The 24464-nt window shown below is 41.8% G+C and overlaps 1 protein-coding gene across 10 annotated transcripts in view; it reads right to left on the bottom strand.

The window, feature by feature from the left end:
* Positions 1–1184: 1184 nt before the first annotated feature.
* The window catches only part of LOC114606126 (transducin-like enhancer protein 4), a 132689-nt gene continuing 109409 nt past the window's right edge, over positions 1185–24464 (bottom strand). For all 10 annotated transcript variants that reach the window (XM_028747911.2, XM_028747912.2, XM_028747915.2 and 7 more), the window contains 13 exons: positions 15084–15203; positions 14184–14237; positions 13749–13901; positions 11583–11715; positions 10482–10675; positions 10025–10101; positions 8290–8539; positions 6887–7134; positions 5296–5443; positions 4700–4850; positions 4369–4445; positions 3119–3576; positions 1185–2011 (listed from right to left, as the gene is read on the bottom strand). In XM_028747911.2, the coding sequence (XP_028603744.1) occupies positions 3469–3576; positions 4369–4445; positions 4700–4850; positions 5296–5443; positions 6887–7134; positions 8290–8539; positions 10025–10101; positions 10482–10675; positions 11583–11715; positions 13749–13901; positions 14184–14237; positions 15084–15203 (1713 nt within the window). In that variant the 3' untranslated portion in view covers positions 1185–2011; positions 3119–3468. The remainder of the gene's footprint in view (positions 2012–3118; positions 3577–4368; positions 4446–4699; positions 4851–5295; positions 5444–6886; positions 7135–8289; positions 8540–10024; positions 10102–10481; positions 10676–11582; positions 11716–13748; positions 13902–14183; positions 14238–15083; positions 15204–24464) is intronic.

Here is a 24464-nt window from a genome sequence, read left to right as displayed (position 1 = left end):
ATTCAGAGGCCTGGATTTAACTGGATTTTGCTTTTCAAAGCATCCCAGTTAACAGAATATAAGAAATTAAGTACACCTCAAACAAGGACGTATGTGAGCTGATACAGCAATAATCAGATCCAGCATCTGAACAATGGCAAAGGATATTCACAAGGGAAGGCCATACAAAGCAGAGCGGCCTCATCGATGTTCGGAATAAAGCAGTTTGAAGGATTGCTTTACGGTCAAGGCTTTAAATTCAATGGCAGCAACAGGGCAAGATGGGACAACTATCACACAACTATCATTGAGAGCTGATTAGCACAACCCTTAAATGTGCAGTAGGCTGCTTTCTGTTCATTCTGATCACAAGTCAGCCTTGAAGAGTGCAAATGCACAGAGATGGTAAGAGTATGCTACCAAGATCATCTTGCCATTGAATGTGCCACCTTAAACAGCCCTAGAACAGTCTGACCAGTTGCAAAGTGAATTAGAGCACTCATACAAATCACTTTGCCCCAAGCAAGCTTCAATCTAGGCTGCCAACCCAGATTTTTTTTTTTAAAGTTCCCCACCCATGTGATCATGTCAATTACACATAATGCCATAGAACCAAAGGAAAATGGATTGCATTCTTCTCAATACAAAATTATATCAGAGTTCCTGAGGAGAGAAGGGGGAGGATTGTTCTTTGGGTGTGGAACATTACCTGCTTCCACACCCAATCGACAAAATTACAAGAAATAGATAGAAAGGAAGGGTGGATTTACACCACAAACCTCTATCCATTTTATACAACTGGTTTTACTGTTGTGCCTTCCCGCAAATGATAACAAATGTAAAGAACTGTTAATTTGGTGAGAATGCTGAGAATTTTCTAACAGACACTTCTAACTCTCTCTTACAAAATTGCATTTCCTAATTTTCCCCAGGAAATGACTACCAAACACTTTACGTTTGCAGTATACAAACTCCCTGAAGAAGGGCACATAAATGGGAGCTGAATCCTGCAATGCTCATGAAGTTGGCAAAAACTGCATTTCATATCTCTCTTCTGTTCATAAATGGGAAAACAGACGCACATGGGTGAGAAGTTCTTTCTAACACACACACTGTTCATCGTGTGGGCTTAAAAAGGTTTTATGCCTGTCGGTTGGGCTCATTTTTGTCACACACAGAAGGAGGGAAATTAGAAAAACCACATCTTACAAGTTACTTATGTTTAATGCTTAAAAGTTTGAATGCACAAACGATAATCTACCATTATAGAAGTACTTGTGGTCAATACAATGCATTAGAACTATGTACAATGACACAGTTTAGTATCAAAATCTTTCTACACTGTAGAGTATTACGAAACTGTTAATGACATCAAACACTGAGCACTTAACACAATTATTATCTTTTTTTTGCTACCACATTTGGAACTTCAATGAACAGTCCATTTCAACTTGCAGCATTAACCCATTTCTAGTATGAAATTAAGTAAATTTCTACTTACACAATAAAGATTTATCTACACAGTTCTTTTGATTTTGATCCATAGCAGCAAAGGCACTGTACATCAGCAGATCCACAGACTTAAAAGATTTTTTTTAAGCATTCAAAAAAAAAAAAAATGAGTCACAGGTCATAGTTTAACAGCAACAACAACAACATAAAAAGATAACACAATGTTTCTGGCACAATGGCTCAGCCTGCGTCCATTTCAGGGACGTTCAACTAAGACTTGGGTAAAACTGGCGGTAAATAACACAAGTCCTTCTCCCGAGTGAAAATCCATTCTGTTCTGCACTTCAGAATGAGTGCTCTTCTAAATCCTACCTCTGAGGTCCTCGCTTTTATAGTTTGTACACTTGTAGAATCCGTTCCCTTCTCAGTGCCATTTCCAATGAATATATCAAATATTTTTCTGTAATCTTTGTAACTGCAGAATTGCCCAAAGACTCACATCTCCCCTTTCAAAGAAATGTGGCAAAAATGTCCAGAAGGGATGAAGGTCATTCTTGGAGACACATTATTGTACTTCTCTCTGAAATATACAAAAGAGAAGTGATATTCATCATTTTGGGCAACACATTGCACTTGTTTCAAAAGAACAACAACATACACAGCACTGTTTACAAAACACTGTAAAAAGGCAGATTAATATAGCAATTCTATTTTGGGCGTATTTTTTTGAAACCCTCGTCATATGTCACTTGAACTTGCCATTGATAAATCAGTTACTGAATGAGCCCCAAAATACAGTAGGTGAAGCAGGCAAGACCCCACTGTGTGTAGCCTCCTGAGATTAAACCAACACCCATTTGAGAGCAGAAGTGGCAATAATATAACCCAGTTTTGATATAGAACTACCAATTTTTTCCCCTTTCAAATTTCCAGTCAGCATGTTTGTCCGTATAAAATTTCAAGACAGCCAGAAAAACTTATGCTTGACTATGTCTGGATTGGCCTGGGTCTGGAGAAGCAGGGGAAGAGCATTGGCCATTTTGTGTCTAGCTCTGACTTGCCTCTGGACCTGCTATGCCCCCCCCCCCCCCAGGCGCAAGGTTTGCATAAGGCCTATGCATATAAAATCAAAGGAGCACAGCACCAACATATAGGGAAATAAGCCCGGATCATGCACCGTGCTTTGAAGTTGGCTTTCTTCCCTAATCCATAGTCAACATTGATCAGTTTATCTGGATTTGGACTGGGAGGGACAACTGCAATTTGTTAAAAACAGAAGTGAAAGTTTCCACCAGAGGTGGAGAGTGAGGGAGAACAAACAAGCCCTCAGGGCCGCAATGATAAATCCTAGTTTAGTTATAGTGCAAATTGGACCATTGTCTGTTTTAACATGTAGCGGACCTTTCAAATTTCAAGGCCATCCATGGCTGTCTGGCAAGGCCAAAGGCGAGGCAAGTCAGGCGAGATCTTCTGCAGTCCCTGTTTTCCTAGACTTTCATCTGAACAAGTTTATCACCTCTCATAATAAATTATGCATTATTTATTAAACAATAGAGTTTAATGAAGCACTCGTTTGAGATCAGAATTGGTGCAGATGTGTACACTAGGTAATAAATGGTAAATTCCCATTCTTTCCCAAATAGCCTCATCCCACACAAACAATACGAACATTGAGAATGCAACATACCTTTAAATCCAAGGCAGAAGCAGACTACTTTATTTAGTCAGTTCCTTGTTAAAAAGATTTTCTTTAAACAAAATAAATACATTACAGCTATGATACACAATTGAAAGAGTCAGTTCCCTGTTAGGTATGCTTATTCCATCTTCTTCCAAGTAGATAGCTGGAGATTTGGTATTACAAGTCCTTAATGGGTGTCTGATATTAAATAGCAAGTCTGGTGGGGAAAGTCCACTATTGTGATGAACAGTTTCCGTCCTCACTTTGGGAAGGAAAGAGAGAAAGAGAGAGAGAGAGAAGAAAAATATACAGCAAAGTGCTACAAGGAGGAGTACAGTTCTCATTCAGATTTGTCTCTAATAAATAACTTCATAGACTGTAGCCTTCTTGTCCCCAGAACCGGTAACAATGTATTTGTCATCCACAGAGATATCACAGCTAAGCACAGAAGATGACTCTTTGGACTGAAAAAAGAAAAGAGAGAGAGAAAGAGAGTTAACCATCCTTTGCACAAAAAATTGCAATATTAAACTCTTCCCTTCAAACAAGACTTTTTCAGAATGGTCTAGCCATTTTTGCTTCCTTCCTAACGTCATTCTGTTTCTGCACCCTTAGTAAACTCTGCAGACCTGAGACATTGATCATGTTATTGTTTACATCAACTGTCCTCCAGAGATTAAAACCAAGATAAGTTAAGAACCTACTTTGTTACACAGCACCCAATTAATTCCTTCAGTAGTTAATGGGGAAACAGAAACAGCTAATGTGATGTCATCAAGTTAACCAACAGGCTAAAAATTAGCCCCAAAGCAGGCAATTTGGGAAGGAACGTGCAGAACTTCATGAATTGTATTTAACATATACCCCCACAGCACAAAAATTAGCCATAGACTTGAACAATGTGCAAGCTTGTCTTACATGTATCAATCATGTTACAATCATGTTACCCAATCACTATTTTTCTGACCGGTTGTGAAAAATAGCCTTTGTGGCAAATGAAGGAATGCCGTGCCAAAATGGCAAAGAAAGAAAAACTGTGTATCTAAGGAGAACACTGAAGGAAACATTGAGAACTGCCAAAGTCTGCAGCAGAAAGAAAGAATAAGGTGGAGTTATGGAAAAAGGGTGGTAAAATGTCGCTTTGCAAAGGGAGGTTGCTGAATGTTCGCTGACAGAAACTCTACAAGGTCCTATGACAAACCATTGGTATAAGGCTGCTTCGTTTGTGGTTAACATCCCACCTCTATGATTTTTACCTGGAATATGCTGGCTCCATAAGGTGTTCTCCAAGCATTCAGAAGGTTGTCTTTTCCAGTGCTTACAAACCATTTGCCTGAAATCAGATTTAAAAATAATTAGAAGCAGTTTTCCAATTGATTAATCTGCACATCAACAAAATCTATTCTCTTCTCCCCTTCCCATCCATTCTTTGTCCCTGGTTGAAACAATGATCTGCAGCTGAACGGCTCACCAAAACAAAAGTCAACCATACATGTACAATTAAATATCTGCCATTTGATTCTCCCTTCTTGGTTTTTACGGGAAGCAGGTTCGGAAGATGGCGCGACTGTATACTGAACTGCTTACCGCAGTGAGCGAACTTCAGGGATAACACACAACTCTCATGAAGATGAAGTTGATACTTGTCTGGTTTTGTGACATGCAGCACTTCAACATTGCTGTTCTCCATTCCTACTGCCAACCATTCTCCAGTTGGGCAATAACCCAGTGAGAAGATCTGCAATTAAAATAGTACACAGGTTGATGCTTAATGAAAGCTTTACACACCTGTCTCGGTGACGGAATTTACTGCTGTTGGGAAGATAATTTGGTCTAACACAGTTTTTTATTTTTCAAAGAGATGCTAATGAAGCGACAGCACTAGTTCAAGAGACAGCAGCTCAGATAAACAAAACTCAATTAACTGTGTAACTTACGGCACTGATCGAGACCTACATCTTAATTCTGAGATGGGCTGAAGTAGCATTTTCATACAGGTTATCTTGGAATAGGACCTATAGATAGCCGATCATCTACAGGAGCCCTACACACACCAGTTAAAGGATGCAAAAGCCAAAGGAAAAGATTCTTCTGTGGCTGTTCTTCAAGCCTGCTTTAAGAACCTTGATTTTTAAAATATAAAAACATCACAGACTGCTTTTAACTTGTCGTGAATTCTTCACCTGTGATGTGAAGTCGTGTTGCTGTAGCTGCCTGCCTTCTCTTAGGTCCCAGGATCTCACTGTGTTGTCCAGGCCTCCTGTCCAGAGCTTAGTGCCGTCATTTGAAATATCAATACAACTGGCTCCGTCTGTGTGGCCCTGGAATTGCCTGGAAATGTCAAAACAAGGCAAAAGTGCCATCACTTTCAAAAGAAGTATGAATTGAGGCAGGAATTTCACACACACACACACACACACACACACACACACACACACACACAATTTTAAATTTTGGATGTATCCTGAAAACAAATTACATGATCCATGTTTTTGCATCAAGGTAGTGCGAGAAAGCACCAGATCCACAATTTGTGCTCTTTAGTCAGTAGAGATAGATGTGATCTGCGGTATGATGGTGGTTGGTGAGGAACCCATTAAAAAAACTATGCAGTTTCAAGAAAATCCGTTTTAAAAGATCCAACATATGTACACCTCTCTCTCTCTGGCAACCCAATCACTGCATTTCCTGTACCCCCCCCCCCCCCGGTAGAGTGGCTTTAACACAGAACATGATTATTAGCTGAGGACAACCCATGTTTTCCATGTATTATTACCCTTCAGATTTTGCATAGGCTATTAGTTTTTGTTTAGCCTTCTTTTCCACTGGAGGTAACAGCAAACCAATGCATCTCAAAGAATTCCCAGCTTGGAGGTACTTAAACTCTCATCTGTATTTAATTAGGTTTACTGCCTGTCCTGCCCTCAGATCTCAGGAGCAAAATGAATTCATTTTTTTTTTAAAAAAATCAATTTTTCCACCCAAGCCCCAAAGGACTCATAATGAGCCAATGAAGAAGAAACAAAGGAAAAAAGAAAGTATAGGAATTCACATGACTGGTTCTTTCTGACAGCCACTCAAAATCAAGTATACATGTTCACACAATCTAATTTCAGAGACTACAAACACCAGGGTCTTTTATTCAGCCATTAATGCATATACATAATTTTGGCAGGAAGCTGTTTTAAACAGAATCAGACAATTTACCCATCTAGCTCAGTATGGTCTGACTGGAAGTAGTTTTCCAGGATTTCAAGACAGGTCTCTTCCCCAGCCCTGAGCTACAGCCCTTGTTTCCACTATGTCTGCACAAAAATAACAAATTAGTAGGCCACTTGAGCCATACTGTGCATTTTAATACTAATACTCTTATTCGTTCCAGCACCAATCAAAAATCTAATTCTAACCTTTGGACTACACACACACACACCGTCTGCAATGGCTGCTGCTTCACAGGTAGCAACTGCCTAGAAATGTCTCCTTTGACAGAATGGGGAAACACTGGCAGAATGGGTAGTGGAAGGCTGAAATAGGCCCTAGGACTCTTCCCACCCAAATAATCCAGCATTAAAGGTAATAATTCATGATTCTGGAAGCCTAATGCGCAAACAACTATTGACCTTTCAAGTTTATGGCTGCTTCATTTGCTATAGCTCCAACCACATGACACCCCCAGTGCAAACACAGAGTATGGTGAACACATTTACAGTGCAAACACAGAGTATGGTGAACACATTTAGAGTTGGCTTGACAATCCGTCTTAAGCTGACCTACCTGACCAGAGTCTGATTGTGCAGATCCCAGACTGCAATGTTCCCATCGCTACAGCAGGAGAAGCAGACCTTGGAATCGGGGCTGATTGCCAGAGCATAGCAGGCAGGAGCCGAGGACGTCAACTCTGCTTTTATACGCGGAGTTGGAGCTGCCAGGTCCCAAATGGATAACGTGCTGGCTTCCCCGCCAACAATCAGGGTGCGGCCGTCGGGGAGCAATCTGCAGGAGCGGATGTAGTTATCTCTGTTCTGTAGAGACAGAAGCCATCAAGAGATTACTCATGAGGAAAGGAAAACAGCATTAACACGAGAGCAGGAATCCATAAAAGTATTGTATTCCCTCTTGGTTTTAATGAGCCATTTATACTTATGACAATGATAAAGTGGATTAATGCCAGAAAATTACACGACATTAGGGAAGTACTTAAACTTGATCTACAAAATTCAGCAGTGAGAGATATTTAATCTTAATTAGTATCAAAACGCACATGCAGGCCTGTGCCCAGCCCCAAACAGTTCAGAGCTTGCGAGTCTTTTGAGTGCTTACGGAAGCCTACAATTTTTTTGAGGAAGTTTGTGTTTCTGTTATTTTAACCCCTTGAAGGAGACTAACGTCACTCTCAGCAGACAGTGACTTTATAAAATCTACCACCGCTGCCAAGAAATAAGAAAAATCAAGAAACAAAGATCTGGCAAGTATTTTCAGCATTATAATAGTAGCAATACAGGGGAAGAAAGTATCAGGTCAAAAATGGGGAAAAGATAATGAACCAAAAGCTAGAACAACAATGCTTCTCAAATCTGACAATTTTTCTCTTATTTATTAAAATCTTGTATAATTATAGGTGTTATTGTGTGCATCATCTTAAAAAAACAAAATATGTTTCTTGCGTCACAATTATTGCTTTTACTCAGATGCAAATTCATGTTAACCTAATAAAATGATGAACTAGGTAATCTCCTAACATCATGATTAGCCAGTTAAAATTTCTTTAACTGGATTGCAACCACAATAAATGTCACTTTTAACAAATGCAGGTAATAATTTGAAAAATATCTAATGTTGATGTTTTTTCTTGGTTAAGCACCCAAAACTGAAGAATCATCCTCTATAGAAAATGTATAGCCTAAATTTAGAGATACACAAACAGAAACCTGTATTAAAAGTTGACAGGTTCCTTTGAAATTCAATTAAATCCCAGAGTTTAAAATATGTGATGGATGAATTAAGCAGCTGGCAAAATTACTGGGTTTTAATACTACTTAAACTATATGCAGAAACATCAAATTGGATGACTAATTTACAGATGCCCCAACCACCCAACAATGGTCTCTATGCCTCCATGGCCACCTCACCACTGCCAGCACCAACTCTCTAAAGACCTTTTGACTGCCATTACTCACCAGGCAATCCAGCTGAGAGACAGGGCTCTTGTTGCCTGGATGACTGATATCCCAGACCTTGACACATCCTTTCCCACCAGTGTACACATGCCTTGTGGGGTTGCTGATTGTAACTGCACAGACCACTTCCCCGTGGTTCAGGGTGTTAATCTGCCGAGCGTGACGTGGGATTCCTGGCCCAATGAGGGCATCAGGAGGGAAAGGTACAGGCTGCATTTGGCCATCTGCACTTACATGAAATGAGTATGCCCTAGGGAAAGAAGAAGAGAGAAAAACAGGTTTCAATGAGCCACACGTGTGGTATGCACAAGACAAAGGGTTTACATAGATGCAGAACGTCTCTCCTAACTTAGAAAAAATATCCAGGCTAAGGCGCAATTTGTGAAACATAGTTTAACATAGTTGGGCTTAACTCATTCTAGCCCCTTGCAATATTTTTTCTTGGACACAAATACCAAGGAGTTTATATATATTTTTCTTCAGAAAGAATTGCCAAAATGGCAGACCAATAAATGCTGAGCCAACATGGCAAACAGTACATCTCACCAGGAACAACATGTTATATGACTGCCAGTTACACCACCTGTGAATAACCTATCAACAACTTCATCTCAAAAGCTCTGCTAGGGAGAGCGCTCCACTGCTCAAAACAGCTTTGTTCTAAGATGCAACGTGTCGGAGCGCTTCTGTCATTGCTCACAACTTTATTGAAGGCTCAGCTGGAGTACATTATATGGAAATATATGGCTAATGGAAGGGATGGGGGAGGCTAGCAGATTCATGGAGGTAGTGCGCAAATGGAAAACTCACACAGGCCACTGAAAATGGATCACAAATCTTTCCTGAAGAAGAAATTCTGCTGCCTTATTTGCTGTAGCTTTATTATAAGACATACTGGCATGTGAAGAAGCATAAGCCTTTTAAATGTTTTTCTTACATGTAATATTTATGCCTTAGAAAGTGCAAAAAATAAACTGATTGGGGTTTTTTAAAAAACCAAAACCAAATAAACATGTGAAGAATGACTACTTATCGTCAAGAGCTCTGCCACTTTTCGCTTTTTTTGTTTTTTTGCTTGCAAAAGGGGATTGCAATGCCGTAAATATATGCACAAATGAATGCCCTGGGACCACTGTGTCTATTTTCACTTCATTGAAGAGGAATGTGAGTGAAAACTCAGTATTAATTATATAATTCTTTCATGCCCAGCTCCCAGTGAACCAAGCTTGTTAGAGTAGGTCACCTTTTCTGGTCAGTTCCATCAAGGATGCATTTGTACATTACAATACCATAATTCTTTTTAGTATTTTCAATCAAACAGAACATTTTGCTGTTTCTTTCTCTGCAAAGTGCTGTTTATGGAATCCAGTAAGTCTGCAATTGATTGCAGGGCTTCTTTTGTGCACAAAGGAATTATTTTTAAAACGGAGAGGCAGAACACTGAAGACATGCACACTAGAGAGCCCTTTTGCAATTTGCATTTCTGTGCCAAGTTGAGCTACTGTGGTCCAGCACGTCCCATTGCAGAAGGATAACCCCTACCCCATGGCCTCTTTTATCCACAGCATCCGATACCCTTGGCGCATATTCACCTATGGGAAAAACTGCCAAATAGGCTTTTAAGATTAAAAGGAGGATTAACCACCCTCTGCCACGCATCGAATTCAGTATCACAGAGGAAGCAAAAGGAACAAAAGCTTAATAATATGATTGAGTTTGTACGTTTAACACTCACGGTTTTCCTCCTGGGATGCCTGTCAGATTGGGAGGGATGCCTGGGACTCGCATATGATGATGTGGATCAAAACCAACCTGAAGTTTTCCCACAAACAGAACAAAGAAAGTTCAAAGCGTTAATGGGGAATGATAGAATTCTAGCCATTAGTTTTGAATCTCAGGGGCTCACAAACATTTCTTTAAAAGAGTCCTCCCTAAGGTTTAAGAACATAAGAAGAATCCCTGCTGGATTAAGCAGAGGACCCTTATTCCCAAACCCTGTTTCCAGCCATGGCCAGACACCTGTCATTCCCACCAGGTGATATTCAGAGGTATACTGCCTCTCCTGGTTTATTTTGCTTCTCTAGGGCAGTCTACCTCCCTTTTTGTGCCTCGGTTGAAAACAAACCCCTTCCACTCAGGAACACAATGAGCACAATGAGCATGGGATACAAACCAGGAAGAAAGAAACTCACCACTGGAGATCTCCCATATGCTGCGGCGGCGGCGGCGGCAGCTGCTGCTGCACTCATTTGAGGAGAGATGTTATGGAGACCTGCATAGGCCGCACCAGGGCTGGTCAGCTCCCCATTCATCCCAGCGTGGGGCACTATTCCAAACGGGGCAGGGTAAGGACAAGGTACTGCCATGGGCGTTCTTAGGCCTGAAGCTACAAAACATAGAAGGGGGGGGGGGGAGAACAGGCGACATCATTGTTTAAACAGCCGCACCGGCTGCCTATCTGCTACTGAGCCTGAAAGTTCTTGTACTGCTTTCCAAAGCCCTGAAGAACTTGGGTCCAAGATACCTGAACCCTTATATCCCAGCATCTCTGGTTATTCCCAGAGTTGGTGAGGCTGATGGCATCAGAGAACTGGAGAGCTGGAAGGGACCCTGAGGGTCATCTAGCCCAATGCCCTGCAATCTTTTTGCCCAATGTGGGGCTCGAACCCATTAACCTGAGATTAAGAGTCTCCTGCTCCACCGACTGAGATACAATGAGAAATCAATACTTTAGTGTCATTGGCCCAGTCCTGTGGAACACTGCCCATAAATTCAGTGGGAGCCTTCTGTGCCCACTATTAAACACCCGCTGAAAACCTTTCCATTGTGCCAGGCCTATGTAGGCAAATGAGAGTATACCCCACAGTGGTCTATTGATGTTTGTTTATTATTTGCTTGCTTTTAACTTGGCTTTTTAAAAAAAGACTTTTATAATGTCATTTCTTGGTTTTATATTGTTGTAAACTGCTGTGATAGGTTTTTATGCTACAGTGTTACATAAATGTTTTTATAAACAAACAAACAAACATCATTTCTGCAGAGGTGAATAATCTCAGACATAAAACGGAAGGCAAATGTTGACTGATCACTTGTAAAGGCCAAAGTGCTTCCTTGTCTTGACCTTTGCTGCTGTACCATGAAATGAGTTGCTTACAATCATCTAGCAAACCCAGGGCAGGTGTGGAATCTGAACCCAGATCTGAGCTCAACCACTTTATGGGCGAGAGAGTGCAAAGTAGCAATGTGATCTTTAAAAAAAGGAGGGCAGCCCCTCCTTCAAGTGGTCTACGAACCTAATGGGTCGACTCCTGGTGGCTTCCCAGGCACAGGCCTCAATCCTGGTGTAGAATTACTGCCGGGAGTTGGAGCGTCAGTCCGTGGAGTGGGGGTACTCGATTTAGACACAGGGGTGGTGGACTTCTCATTCTAATGTGGAAAGAGACAGGTAGTTTATTTACATTTTCAGCAAAAGGCAATCGACAAAAGCGCAATCTAGAACGGGTTGACTTGTGTGGTTTCTCTTTCAGTTTTTATCTGCTCTTACTGGCATCTAAGGGTGCAATCATCCAGCTACAGCTTGTGCAAAAACAACAACGAATGCAACTTGCAGAAGTTCATTTCAGTGGGATCTACATAGGCAGACTTCCCAGCAGTCTGTATTACAAAAAATCAAGTACTTGCTTGCTGTAATTAGCATTAAAAGCCAGTCTCGTTTGGATCATTAAGGTGTTTCCAGGAAAGGTAAAGGGCAGACATTAAGTGGTGTTATTTTTAGGCCCTCCTACTTATATAATCATTTATTTAGTTACAGTACATATCGCTTTGGAAGCACTAAGTCATCGCCCCACAGACAGAAATACGAAGCTGAGGAACCGTAACTTCTAAGATAGGTGCCCAGTGATGGGATGGGAAAGGATTTTAACTCGGCTATTATATTTCCGGTCTCCACATTCATAGGATAGATCAGGCAATGGTATGTTCCTTCTCTATCCCAAAATGTGCATAACTGAATGAAGGGATTTGACATTTAATGGATCCCACTGCCAACACTCCTTCAACAAAGTGCAAAAACTCCTATGATCAAATTAAAATAGTGGTTACCAATGGGGTTCCTGCACATTCAGGTATGCCCATAGGAGCCCTCCTTGGTGCCCACGGGGTCCTGTGGGTCACCCCAATGAAAGTAGCATTATATTGTAGTCAACAGACTTGGCTGCCGTGTGTCTGGTGCCCAAGACAGTTCCTCTGCTTTGCCAATGTGCCAATGAACCCAAAAGGGATGGCGACCAAACTGCAAAACCTAGTTCAGTCTGTCTGAATTATTTATTTAAGAAATTTCTATCTTGCTTTTTGCCACGTGTCTTAAAACAGCTTACAGAAAAAGAAAAATATGAAGTACAAAATTTACGACATTGGCTAAAACATCAGAGAGTAAAACATCAGAACAGCATTTCTGCAGCACTCAGACAAAAGAAGTCAAGGAGTACGGGTGGAGGAGTCTGAATCTGGTTGTCTGAATCTACCTTTCTGCAAGGCACCAGTGACATATGCAATGTTCAATGGTAATTCAGCCCAGAACTTAATGTAATATATGGTAATGTCTCATGGAGGAGGTGAGGATGAGACGTGGGGCTTGCTTAAGTCCTTCCTCCCCTACTTTTGCACTGCAACATAGGAACAGGGGTGCAAAAATGCATATACCCTGTTTCAGGTCACTAGTCACATGCCAACTCCTTATTCTGCCTGGGATTTTGCAGAACCAATTTTGCACTAAGGGCTACTACTAAATTTGCCTCCAATTCTCTGCACCTTCTAGACAATAGTGTGAGAAGAGCAAGAACAGTCTTTCTGAGAAAAATGTGAGCAAGGCATGGCATTTTCTACTCTCTCTCTCTCTCTTTTACACACAGTGCACATATGTGCATATGTATGTACGAACACAGAAACACATTATTCTGGCTTTGCAAGCAGCCCTTTTCTGAATTATGACTTGTTATGCAAGTCAAGAAAGGCTCTTGTAAATGACAGATTACTTTTTAGATAGAAAATGATTGTAGTTGAACATAGCCCAGTAATACAAATAATGCCAAGAAGCAAATCACGTCCAAGTAGAAAGCTGAATTTACTGTAAACTGCCATAGAAAAAAAATATTCAAAGAACCCCTGTGTGCTCTTATTTATCCACAGAATGGCAAGCTTCCTGGCATGAAAAAAATATATCACAATAAAGGCATATACATCATTTTCAGACACTGCTAGCAGAACAAACCCTCTCTATCACCTAAAAAGAGCCTGGGTTTCAATGTGCTTTTTCTTTTTTTAAAGTAGAAATGCACTGAAGGCAGTTTTGTATCAAGATGTGCAACTGGGGCACATCTCATTATTTCCCCCTCTCTACTTAGGCACCCAGCAGTGCACACAGGGATACGAGCACGGGCACAGATTGTATAGTCACTTACAAGGCTAAGTTCTTTGGATTTGGAGGAAGGAGTGCTGCTGGAAGATGCTATTGAGGCTGGGCTAATTGGTGCATCTTTCTTGAGTAGACGGGTCTTGTCCAAGCCATTTTCCCTTGGAGAATGTGCTGGGCTTCCTCGTGGTGATGAAGGATCCTGAAAACAAACTGTAATTATAATCAGGGCATCCTATTTGCTGTAGGTTGGATGAGCGACATATGTCTCCTCTGACTATTGCCTTTGGCAGAAATGGCCAAAGAAACATACTTCCAGCCCAGAGGACATGACAGTGATGATGCTTTCCCATTGGGTCTGATGAAGAGAAGAAATTTATCCTTTCCTTCTCAAAACAGAAGCAGAGCAAAACAAAAACAAATGCCTAAGTATTCAAGAAGCAAGCCCAATAAATGATGGTAGCAAAAGTGATACTGCACATACCTCATTGGAAACATCAACCACTAAGTTGTCGTCACTCTTTTCACCATCACTGTCCTGCAGTGAAGAAGAATGAGTAAGTATTCTATAGGTCTGTAACTTCTTGCACAACCAATATATATTTTAATCAAATACGAAGACTGGTAGTGCTGCACAGCCAAAACGATTATGACAACAAAAATGTAAGGGCCAACGATGAATGAATGACATGCTAGGTGGGCCATATACAAGTTCCCGTGGGTCACAGCAGAAAAAATAGCTCTTGGCCTCTTTTAGAAGGTGACTATTTACTAAAGCTATGCAAATTATGTATTAATATATATATATATCCTGTTTTTTCACCATAGGTCTCAAAGCAGCTTACAACAAAGATACAAAATTTAAAACATTAAACCTCCAAAATTTAAAATCCAAAGAACACAAAATCTCATTATTTTTAAATGTAGAAATCTGAGAAACATTCAGCGTGCAAAAACCTCCTGAGATAAAACAATTTTGACCAGTTGTCTGAAATTCAGTATTTAAATTAGGGGCTCACAATTAGGGGTGTTGTCAGAATTCCATAAAGGCAAGTTTGTAAAAGCACAGCCCTTTACGAGGAAGTGCCTGTACGGCTCTCCTCATAGTCTACTGCCTATGACACCATCTGCCACCTCTGTAACTGCAACCCATCTCCCTTCCCTGGTTCCTGAAGGGTCCTTACAGGTGATCTAGAACAGAAGATATGGCACAGCTGCCTTCACTGGGAACACATGCCCAAGCACGCCCCAGCACATTCCTTCACTGAAGAGCTGGAGCCATCTCTGCCCTATCCCCCTTCTTGGGGTATGAGAAGGAGGCAGCAGTAGATGCAGAAGCCTTGGTGCATTGGGGAATGTTCAAAATACAGATGGTTTCACTCACGTAGCGAGTTGCTATTTCTTTTTCTTCTGTTTTCTGTTTTTTGCTTTCAGAGGAGTAGTCTGTTGAGTTTCTGTGCTTCTCAGAGGCTCTGAAACTGGCTGATGGAGACACAGATGAGCTCTGAAATCAGAGAAAAGAGGAGGAAAGGTGACTGAAAGTGTTTATATCTCATCCTGGAGAAGATCACCAACAACTAATGCTCTATCTCCACAAACAGGGTCTCATATTTCCTTCCGCAACAAATAGATGCAAACAGTTCTGCTCCTGGCACAGTATTAGAGCAGCACATGAACTACTTGGAAATAATCTAGGCATCAGGCTTTGTGGAACTTAGTCATAAGCAGATCTCTGCCCGTCTTCCACTGTAAGCAGTGGGCTGGAGGGCTCACTTGCAAAACAACCCCATATCTACTTCATGAGACAGCAGGCTGCAACAGACGTTGTGAAAAGGGTCTTGTGAATTGGGAACAGTGCCAGGCGACCTTTCCAAACACCAGGTCTCTCCCAGAGGACCTAATCTTTGATGAGCACTTTACTATCCTGATGGAGGGAAGCGGAAAACAGGGGTGATTACTCTCAAGTTGGTAAGTTTGTGGGTGGCTGCACCAGTGTGCCACTTGAAAGAGCAGGCTGGGTGGGTTAGCACTGCATGAGCAGGTCTTCTTGCTAGTTACGTCTGCTGTCATTTCACATTGAAAACACGGGGGAATAAGCCTTCTTGCCGTCTCAATGGTGCAGGAAAGTTAGTACCTCATAATGAAAGGTAGAAGTGGAGTCCTGATAAAGGGAACACAGCCTGTAATCCCAGTGTTTGCTATGACTTCAAGCAAGCAAGCAGCCCTCTAGTCAGAATTTTATTTTGTTAAGTCACACAAAATCCAGATCAGACAAAAAAAAGGGGGGGGGCACGACTCTGAACTATTTTATTTAAAAAGAAAACTACACCTCCAACGTTAATGCTTCTTTTAATGTGCAAGAATGCTGGTTGTTCTTTCCTATGACACTGTAATCTCAAATGATCGTCTTGGTGATGCTTAACACACTTGCAGAAAGCCCCACAGAAATCACTACAACTTGTTTAGCAGTCAAAAACAGACAGGATTTTATACATGTTTTATACATGTTTTACCTAAACAGCCTCAGGGAGTTATTCATTTATATGTTTACACACCAACTGCTTGATTTTATTTCCCAGAGTCAAGAAGAATATCATGTGTGAACACCTATTGCATATTAAAAACAGAAGGCTAATGTTGCACTGTTTTGCCCAAGGAAAACATAAGCTGTATACAGAAGCTATGGTTCTGTTCACAAGCATTATATAGTCATTTGTGTGTTACTGCTATGCTACAGGAGCAGTTTCTTAACTGCCCGGTCCCATGCTGCACCAGCAATGTATGCAAATAGAAAATATGTGGGTAGGGGGGCAGGGAAAGTAACCACACCAGAAAGAAACACACAAATCTGGTCTAATCTTGCAAATCAGGATCTATGCATCCCATTCTCACACTAGGTTTCTTTGCTCCACCAAAAATGCCCCTAGTTACCTTATGATGCAATACACAGGGATGTGGTGAAGGATCTAATGAAAGATTCCTGGTGTGTTGGGAAGTGGGCTGGGATCAGTATAAAGAAGTTGTTAACTACCTCTCATCTCTTAAGTAGCAATATTTAGGGTTCAGGAGCAGATCCTTTCCCCTTTGTCCTAATACTACTAGAAACCTAGAGCTTTCCCCGCAACTTTATGCAAATACCCTTATGCATGTCTTAAAAATACCCCTGCTCCATTTATTTTCATTCCACAAATGGAGAGAAGGCAGATTATAATTTGAATTCAATTTACTATGACTCATCTCTCTCTCTCTAAGTAATTGGCTGCAATAAGGAGAAAACTAATTGCTGAATGACAATTAGAATGATGGCTAAAGAGGGAGGAGTAAACCATGGTACTGATTTAAACGAAAGTATTTATTTTCATAAATTTGAAACCACATGGTTTCAATTTTTCTCAATCTAGTTAGCCTCAGTGCTACAAATACCCTTTTAATCTTTGATTCTGGTGCTTAATAACGTTATAATTTAGAGCACCCTAGAAGCATGATAAAGCAGCTAAATTATGGCTAACTCTTTAAAGGGTGATCCACACACTGGGGCAATGTATACTGCCTAGCATCTGTCTGCACATGACCTAAAAAATGGTCCATACACACACTTGCAAATATTGTTCTATATGACCCCATTTTATGGAAGTCCAAACCTAATCCCAATTTTAGAGTGTAATATAAATACAGGGATTTAGGGAAAATGAACCCACCACAAACCTACAGCATAAACTACTTTAGTACAGTGGTGCCTCGCAAGACGAAATTAATCCGTTCTGCGAGTCTCTTCGTCTTGCGGTTTTTTCGTCTTGCGAAGCACGGCTATTAGCGGCTTAGCGGCTATTAACGGCTTAGCGGCTTTAAGAAAAAGGAAACAAACTCGCAAGAACTCGCAAAACATTTCGTCTTACGAAGCAAGCCCATAGGGAAATTCGTCTTGCGGAACGACTCAAAAAACGGAAAACCCTTTCGTCTAGCGAGTTTTTCGTCTTGCGAGGCATTCGTCTTGCGGGGCACCACTGTAGTCACTCTGTCTCCCCAGGAAAGTGCTAGTCTTAGATGGAATTGGCGGCTGGAGATCTCTTAATCATCACCACCGACACAAAACCAGTGGCAGGTGGCATGGTGGGACACTGTCACTCACTTGGTGTCCAGTTGGTCACGTTGCTGTTGCTTATCAGGAGGCAGAGGAAGAGGCAGGAATGAGGCTGCTGTGGTGCAAACACATCTGTGAAGCCAATCCAGAGCTTCATGTCAACCTCCGCACTACCTTGCCTGCATCCCGGTAAACAGAAGCAATGTGACTGACCAGAGGTAACACGGGTGGTGATGATCCACCACATCAATTACTGCAAAAGACTAATTCTCAGTGGGGGTGAGGGCAACAACAGTGTTATCAAACTGATTTTTTACACACACACACACACACACACACACACACAAACACACGGTTGATTCACATAAACAAGTATTATTCAATGCAGTTGGGTAGAGAAGTGTAAGGAGAAAGTTTAGTGTGACCAAGTGGATGAAGTAGAAAGGGTATGATTAAGGGAAAATACTAAGTCTGATAATAAATCCTTGTCAGTGGACAATAGAAATTTTGCCTTAGAACTATACAGAATGTTGCTTGCTTCCAATTTCAAGGATAAAGGTTTTTTGTTTTGTTTTTTAAAAAGACAAGCTTGGGACAAGACCTTGAAATGTCAGTACCATTTGACATCTGGCTGTACACATGAACAGTTGTGCATATTTTTTGGTTGTGCCCTAGTTGATGTTTTTAAAAGGTGTGGCTGCTGTTGGAAAGGCAGTTCATTTGCACGCCTTTAAAAAAATGGAGTGGGGGACAGTGCAATGGAGCTGCCCTCCCAAACGGGAATCACTGCCCTAAACAGGATGGTAGAAGGGTGAGGCAGAGCAGTAGTGAGGTTGGGGCCGCTTGTAAAATTTAAGCATCAGAAGATGAAAATGTAAATCTAATACTCAAGGTGTCCGTCCCCGCCATTTATAGTGGAAATGCAAGAAAGCAAAGAAACTTCCAACACAAATTAAAAGTAAATAGAAGCAAAACAAAATTTATAAAAACAGATAAATCTGGATTAATATTTGGAATACTAGACTATGTTATTTAAAACCTAAGATATTTGAAATATTGTAAAATATATACCGACTAAATATGTGATTGTACTTATTATGACCTTGCATTTATGGAATCCAGAGTAGCTATTAAGAAAAAAGATGTTTAACTTTGTTATTTGTAATTATAATCTAAGGAAAATCAAATAAAATTTGAAACTAAATATAAATATCAAATCAGGAGGATCTTTAGAACAAAATATGGACACTGGAAGCTAGATCAGTCTCTATATACTGATTTAGAGGTTTTTCTAATTGATTTGACATGACTAAGACCTCTTTGCCAGGGACATGGGTGGCGCTGTGGGTAAAACCTCAGCGCCTAGGACTTGCCGATCGCATGGTCGGCGGTTCGAATCCCCGCGGCGGGGTGTGCTCCCGTCGTTCGGTCCCAGCGCTTGCCAACCTAGCAGTTCGAAAGCACCTCCGGGTGCAAGTAGATAAATAGGGACCGCTTACCAGCGGGAAGCGGGACGCGGGTGGCGCTGTGGGTAAAAGCCTCAGCGCCTAGGGCTTGCTGATCGAAAGGTCGGTGGTTCGAATCCCCGCGGCGGGGTGCGCTCCCGTTGCTCGGTCCCAGCGCCTGCCAACCTAGCAGTTCGAAAGCACTCCCGGGTGCAAGTAGATAAATAGGGACCGCTTACTAGCGGGAAGGTAAACGGCGTTTCCGTGTGCGGCTCTGGCTCACCAGAGCAGCGATGTCACGCTGGCCACGTGACCCGGAAGTGTCTCCGGACAGCGCTGGCCCCTGGCCTCTTGAGTGAGATGGGCGCACAACCCTAGAGTCTGTCAAGACTGGCCCGTACGGGCAGGGGTACCTTTACCTTTACCTTACCAGCGGGAAGGTAAACGGCGTTCCGTGTGCTGCGCTGGCTCGCCAGATGCAGCTTTGTCACGTTGGCCATGTGACCTGGAAGTGTCTGCGGACAGCGCTGGCCCCCGGCCTCTTAAGTGAGATGAGCGCACAACCCTAAAGTCTGGCAAGACTGGCCCGTAGTGGCAGGGGTACCTTTACCTTTTTAAGACCTCTTTAACACATAACTTCACAGCACAGCTCCCCAACCCACCCCTCTATGCTGCTATGCCTGCCTGCATCCATATAACAAGGCATCTCAACCACATCCTTTGAATATCATTCAGGTGACACTAGGCCCCCAGGCCTGAGTTGGGTGGTATGCTAAGCACACTCTTAGGAGAATCATATGGATGGAAGCTTTTCCACACAGCCCCCAGCTGGAATGGAAGTGGTGCAGAGGTGAAGTGGGGTGCGTGCCGGAAAAAACAGTAGCAACCAGATGACACACTGCAGGGAGTTGGCACCATGTCCCTTAATGCAATTGTGGGGTGTCAGTCACTGTTGGAAGCAGAGGCTAACTATGGCCTGCCTATCCTAAAATTTACTGATCACAAAGGGTGAAACCCTCCTAGAAAGCCATAAATATCTCACCAGCAACAGGGCAAGCATCAGCCTGCTGCCTGCCTGCAGTAATTAGTACTTCAAATTACTGCAAACCAAGAATTATTATTAACCTTCCACTCGCCAATGTCCACTGAATATTACTTATATTAGCATATGTGGGTCAAAGTGCAACAAGGGAGGAGAAGGCAATACAGTGGTACCTCGGGTTACATATGCTTCAGGGTTACATACGCTTCAGGTTACAGACTCGGTTAACCCAGAACTATTGCTTCAGGTTAAGAACTTTGCTTCAGGATGAGAACAGAAATTGTGCTCCAGCGGCGCAGCAGCAGCAGCAGGAGGCCCCATTAGCTAAAGTGGTCTTCAGGTTAAGAACAGTTTCAGGTTAAGTACGGGCCTCTGGAACGAATTAAGTATTTAACCCGAGGTACCACTGTACAGCAAAATAAAGCTCCAGTTAAAGCTAGCTTTCCATACTGTTCAACCATTTGGCAAAGCGTCTTAGAGAGTTAACCTCAGGCAGACCAAGGGGGGGGGGGGAGGAATTCAGGAAAATTAGAGATGGAAATAATGACTAAGGACAACTGAGAGCCCTCCCACGCAATAAGGCTGAGGACTCAAAATGTGATCATTCCCTTGTGAAACTTTACAACACCGGGACAATGATGTATTTTGCGTGCAATAATTAAAACATCAATTCCCAACAAAGTGGGGATTATGAGATAATTGACCATCCCGGGGTATTAAACAAACCATAGTAAAAGCCAAGGATGCTCATCGCGATGGTCAATTATAATATAATTATCTGAATGACATTATTGGTGTTATAAAGTCTGCTCAAAGTACAAATGCAACAATAAAAAATTGATAAAGTATGCATGGCAGGAAAATGACCTCAGAAGAAAAGGCTACTTGGCTGAATATGCACTTGTGCCGAGTCTAGTTTGCTGCCTCTCATTTCCACTCTGAAGATATTCTAGGAACTGCCGCACAAGAGGATTCTGGGCCATTTGGGTATAATCATTCAGCATATGCAAAGCCACATGCTTACGAGTCTAAATAGCAACAAAGAAAGAGTGCGAACTCATAATATATACAGTAAAGAAGTTCAAACTGAATGTCCCTTTTATGCTTGCAGTGTGTCATCACAGAATCAGAGTTGGAAGGGATCCCAAAGGTTCTCTAGTAGTCCAACCCCCCAAACACTGCAGGACTCTCCGCTGGCTCATCCAGGACAGATCACCATCCAACCTCTGTTTAAAAACCTCCAAGGAAGGGGACAGTCAAACAGCTCATTGTCAGAAAGTTCTTCCTGGTGTTTAGTCGAAATCTCCTTTCTTGTAACTTGAATTGGTTTGGGTCCTAGTCTCCAGAGCACAATCTTCCACAAGACTTCCAGAACAAGCCTAGAAATACTCAAAAGTAAATCTCACTTTCTCCAATGGAACAGACCTCCTAGTGTGCCAGTGTGGTGTAGTGGTTAAGAGCGGTAGTCTCATAATCTGGGGAACCGGGTTCGCGTCTCCGCTCCTCCACTTGCAGCTGCTGGGTGACCTTGGGCCAGTCACACTTCCTTGAAGTCTCTCAGCCCCACTCACCTCACAGAGTGTTTGTTGTGGGGGAGGAAGGGAAAGGAGAATGTTAGCCGCTTTGAGACTCCTTAAAGGGAGTGAAAGGCGGGATATCAAATCCAAACTCTTCTTCTTCTTCTTCTTAAGAGTGCAGCTTTTGGGTTCTCTCCAGAGAAGGTAGACACATTTAAGCCTCGGTTAATTCAATCAGACTTGTATGAAAGTTCTATGCATGTTTACTTTGAAGTAACTCATACTACATTCAATTGTGCTTAATCTCCGGAAAGTGTTGCAGGACTGTAGCTTTACATATTACTTGTGTAGAAATCTCATTGATTTCAATGAGGCTTTAAGACTGCCCGTTTCTGGATTGCAGCCTTAGAGTTGTGCATTTTATAAAATTCAAGTACAAATCACTTTGTCTCACATTGGCTCTTTAAGATAATTGGTTTGATATTAGTAATGCAAGGGTTCAATCATTACTTTTAATGAAAATTATGATTTAAACAGGCAGTGTTTGATGTTTATATGCCATTTTACCCGCTAATTAATTTCACTAATTGCTGATTAAATGAAGTTAATTAACAGAAAACAGTGTCCTATATAATATAGCAGAATACAAATGTTTAGTTCTGGTAGTTAACAATAGAAGTAAAATAATTTTGCAAAAAAATTATAAAGTTCCTTTTTCTTTTGATTGGAAGTCTACATAAAGCAAATCACTGACAAAATGGCAATATTACACAATGGGAGGGGAATTCCAAGGATCCATGGTATTTCTGCTATATCAAGAAAGGATGCTCTATGCCTAGATTAGCCCATATAATCTGGATGATTAATTGCTGGATTAAATGTACACCCTGCACCCTCATCCACTGGGATCCCCATGGCTGTCCCTGTTCTGTGGAACAGCCTCCTTGATGAGGCACAACAGGAACCCACCAACTCTACTTCCATTAGCATCTACTTCAATTAGTAATTGAATAGTTAAAACATAGAGGGTGGAAGCATGGAGGGTCAAATTCAATACTGTGCTGCGTTGAACGTTCCATCTGCACAAGCATATCAACTTGCCAGATGGATCAGTTCCTCCCTTGCGTCTGGGGGTTCACACGACCCCTTGAGGGCCAATTGTGGGAGAGCATGGGATGCAGGGAGGGAGGAAAGCCCTACTGCACAAGCAGAAGCCCTCACACAGGTCTTCTAACAATGGGTTTTTTTAGGCCCCAGGAAAAGAGGGGAAAGAGGTGGGACGAATCAGTAGAAGCAGAATGCAATTTAGGAGACATTCAATAGTAGGAGGGAACCTGTGGCCCTCCAGATCTGTCCGGACTCAGATTCCAGCTCCATCAGCTGCAGCCAGCATGGCTGATAGTCAGGGGTGATGGGAGTTGGAGTCCAACACCATGTGAAGAACTGCAGGTTCTGTATTGCTGCCTTAAATTTAATAGAAGTATATAGTCTTATTGACTCAGTCACCCTTGGAACAACTTGCCCTCAGAATCACATCCGCAGCTCTCACTTAAAAAACAAAACCCCTGGCTATCAATTTATCGCCAGACATGAGGCACCAGGCTACGCAGGCCATTTTGTTTACCCATAAACAGCAAACTGAACTAATTAGACTATTCTTACCTAAAACAAAGCAAAGTGCTGTGAAAAGGAAAACCGAAAGCGTAAATGCTTAATCATAGTTGTAAGGCTGGCGATATATAAACATTTAACTAATTTGGAGGGTCTTGCTAAGCTGTCTGCAGGTTCGCTTCAATGTGTGCAGTTAAACACGCACACAAACACACACAGCATTTGCACAGACAGATCAGGTTACACAATGGAAGTCAAAAAATACCAGCCAATTTTGCGGCATAATTCTGTCAGCATGGGCTGCTGGTTCTCTGGCCCCTCCTGATTCACAAGTGCACAAAGGCGAGCTTAACAGGTGTTTAAAGCAAGAGAAAGGGCAGCTACCTTGCGCTACACAGGTGGAAGTTTAAAATTAATCCTTTAACATACAGCTTCCTCTGCAATCATTGACTAAGGGGATCTAACACAGGTGAGGCCTAGCTGCTACTGAACCTACAAGGGTCAATGGAGGGTGAAAGTAACCAACCATGCTGAAGTACAGGCAGTGAAAGAAAATGAAGAGCACAGCTGCAGCAATGCTTAGGGGAAAGATCACTGGAATAGCATCATGGGAAGGTTGATAAAAATAAAGGCACAGGGTATGATAAAAGGCATTTCTTAGCAGGAAGATGAATACAGGCAGAGAAAATAAATGTATAGACTCTTTTGTTTCTTGGCAATGAAGGAAGTTTTCGTTCCAGACAGACAATACCAAAAATTGCTTAGAATTAACAATACAGTACACTATTGCACACACGGGTCTCCATGCAAGCATGAAAGCAGCTGTATTGCAGCAAGAGAAGTTTAGAATAAATATGCAGCCCATAAACCATGAGGCTGAAATTTTCTATCTAGTCTTGGTTTTGGTGACCAATTTTGAACTAGCTATGGGCATCTTCTTTATTTTCTGATGGATATTGCCCCACAACTACTGAGAGAGAAAAGTTAATATTCAAGACTCACAGATGATAAACTGAGTTTGACAGAGACTGAAAGCTCACGACTGAGCTGGAATGCATCTTTATGTTTT

The sequence above is a fragment of the Podarcis muralis genome, chromosome 11 (assembly GCF_964188315.1).
Source record: "Podarcis muralis chromosome 11, rPodMur119.hap1.1, whole genome shotgun sequence".
Classification (NCBI taxonomy): domain Eukaryota; kingdom Metazoa; phylum Chordata; class Lepidosauria; order Squamata; family Lacertidae; genus Podarcis; species Podarcis muralis.
The sequence above is the reverse complement of the archived record's forward strand: the minus strand, read 5'-3'. Positions and strand labels throughout refer to the sequence as shown.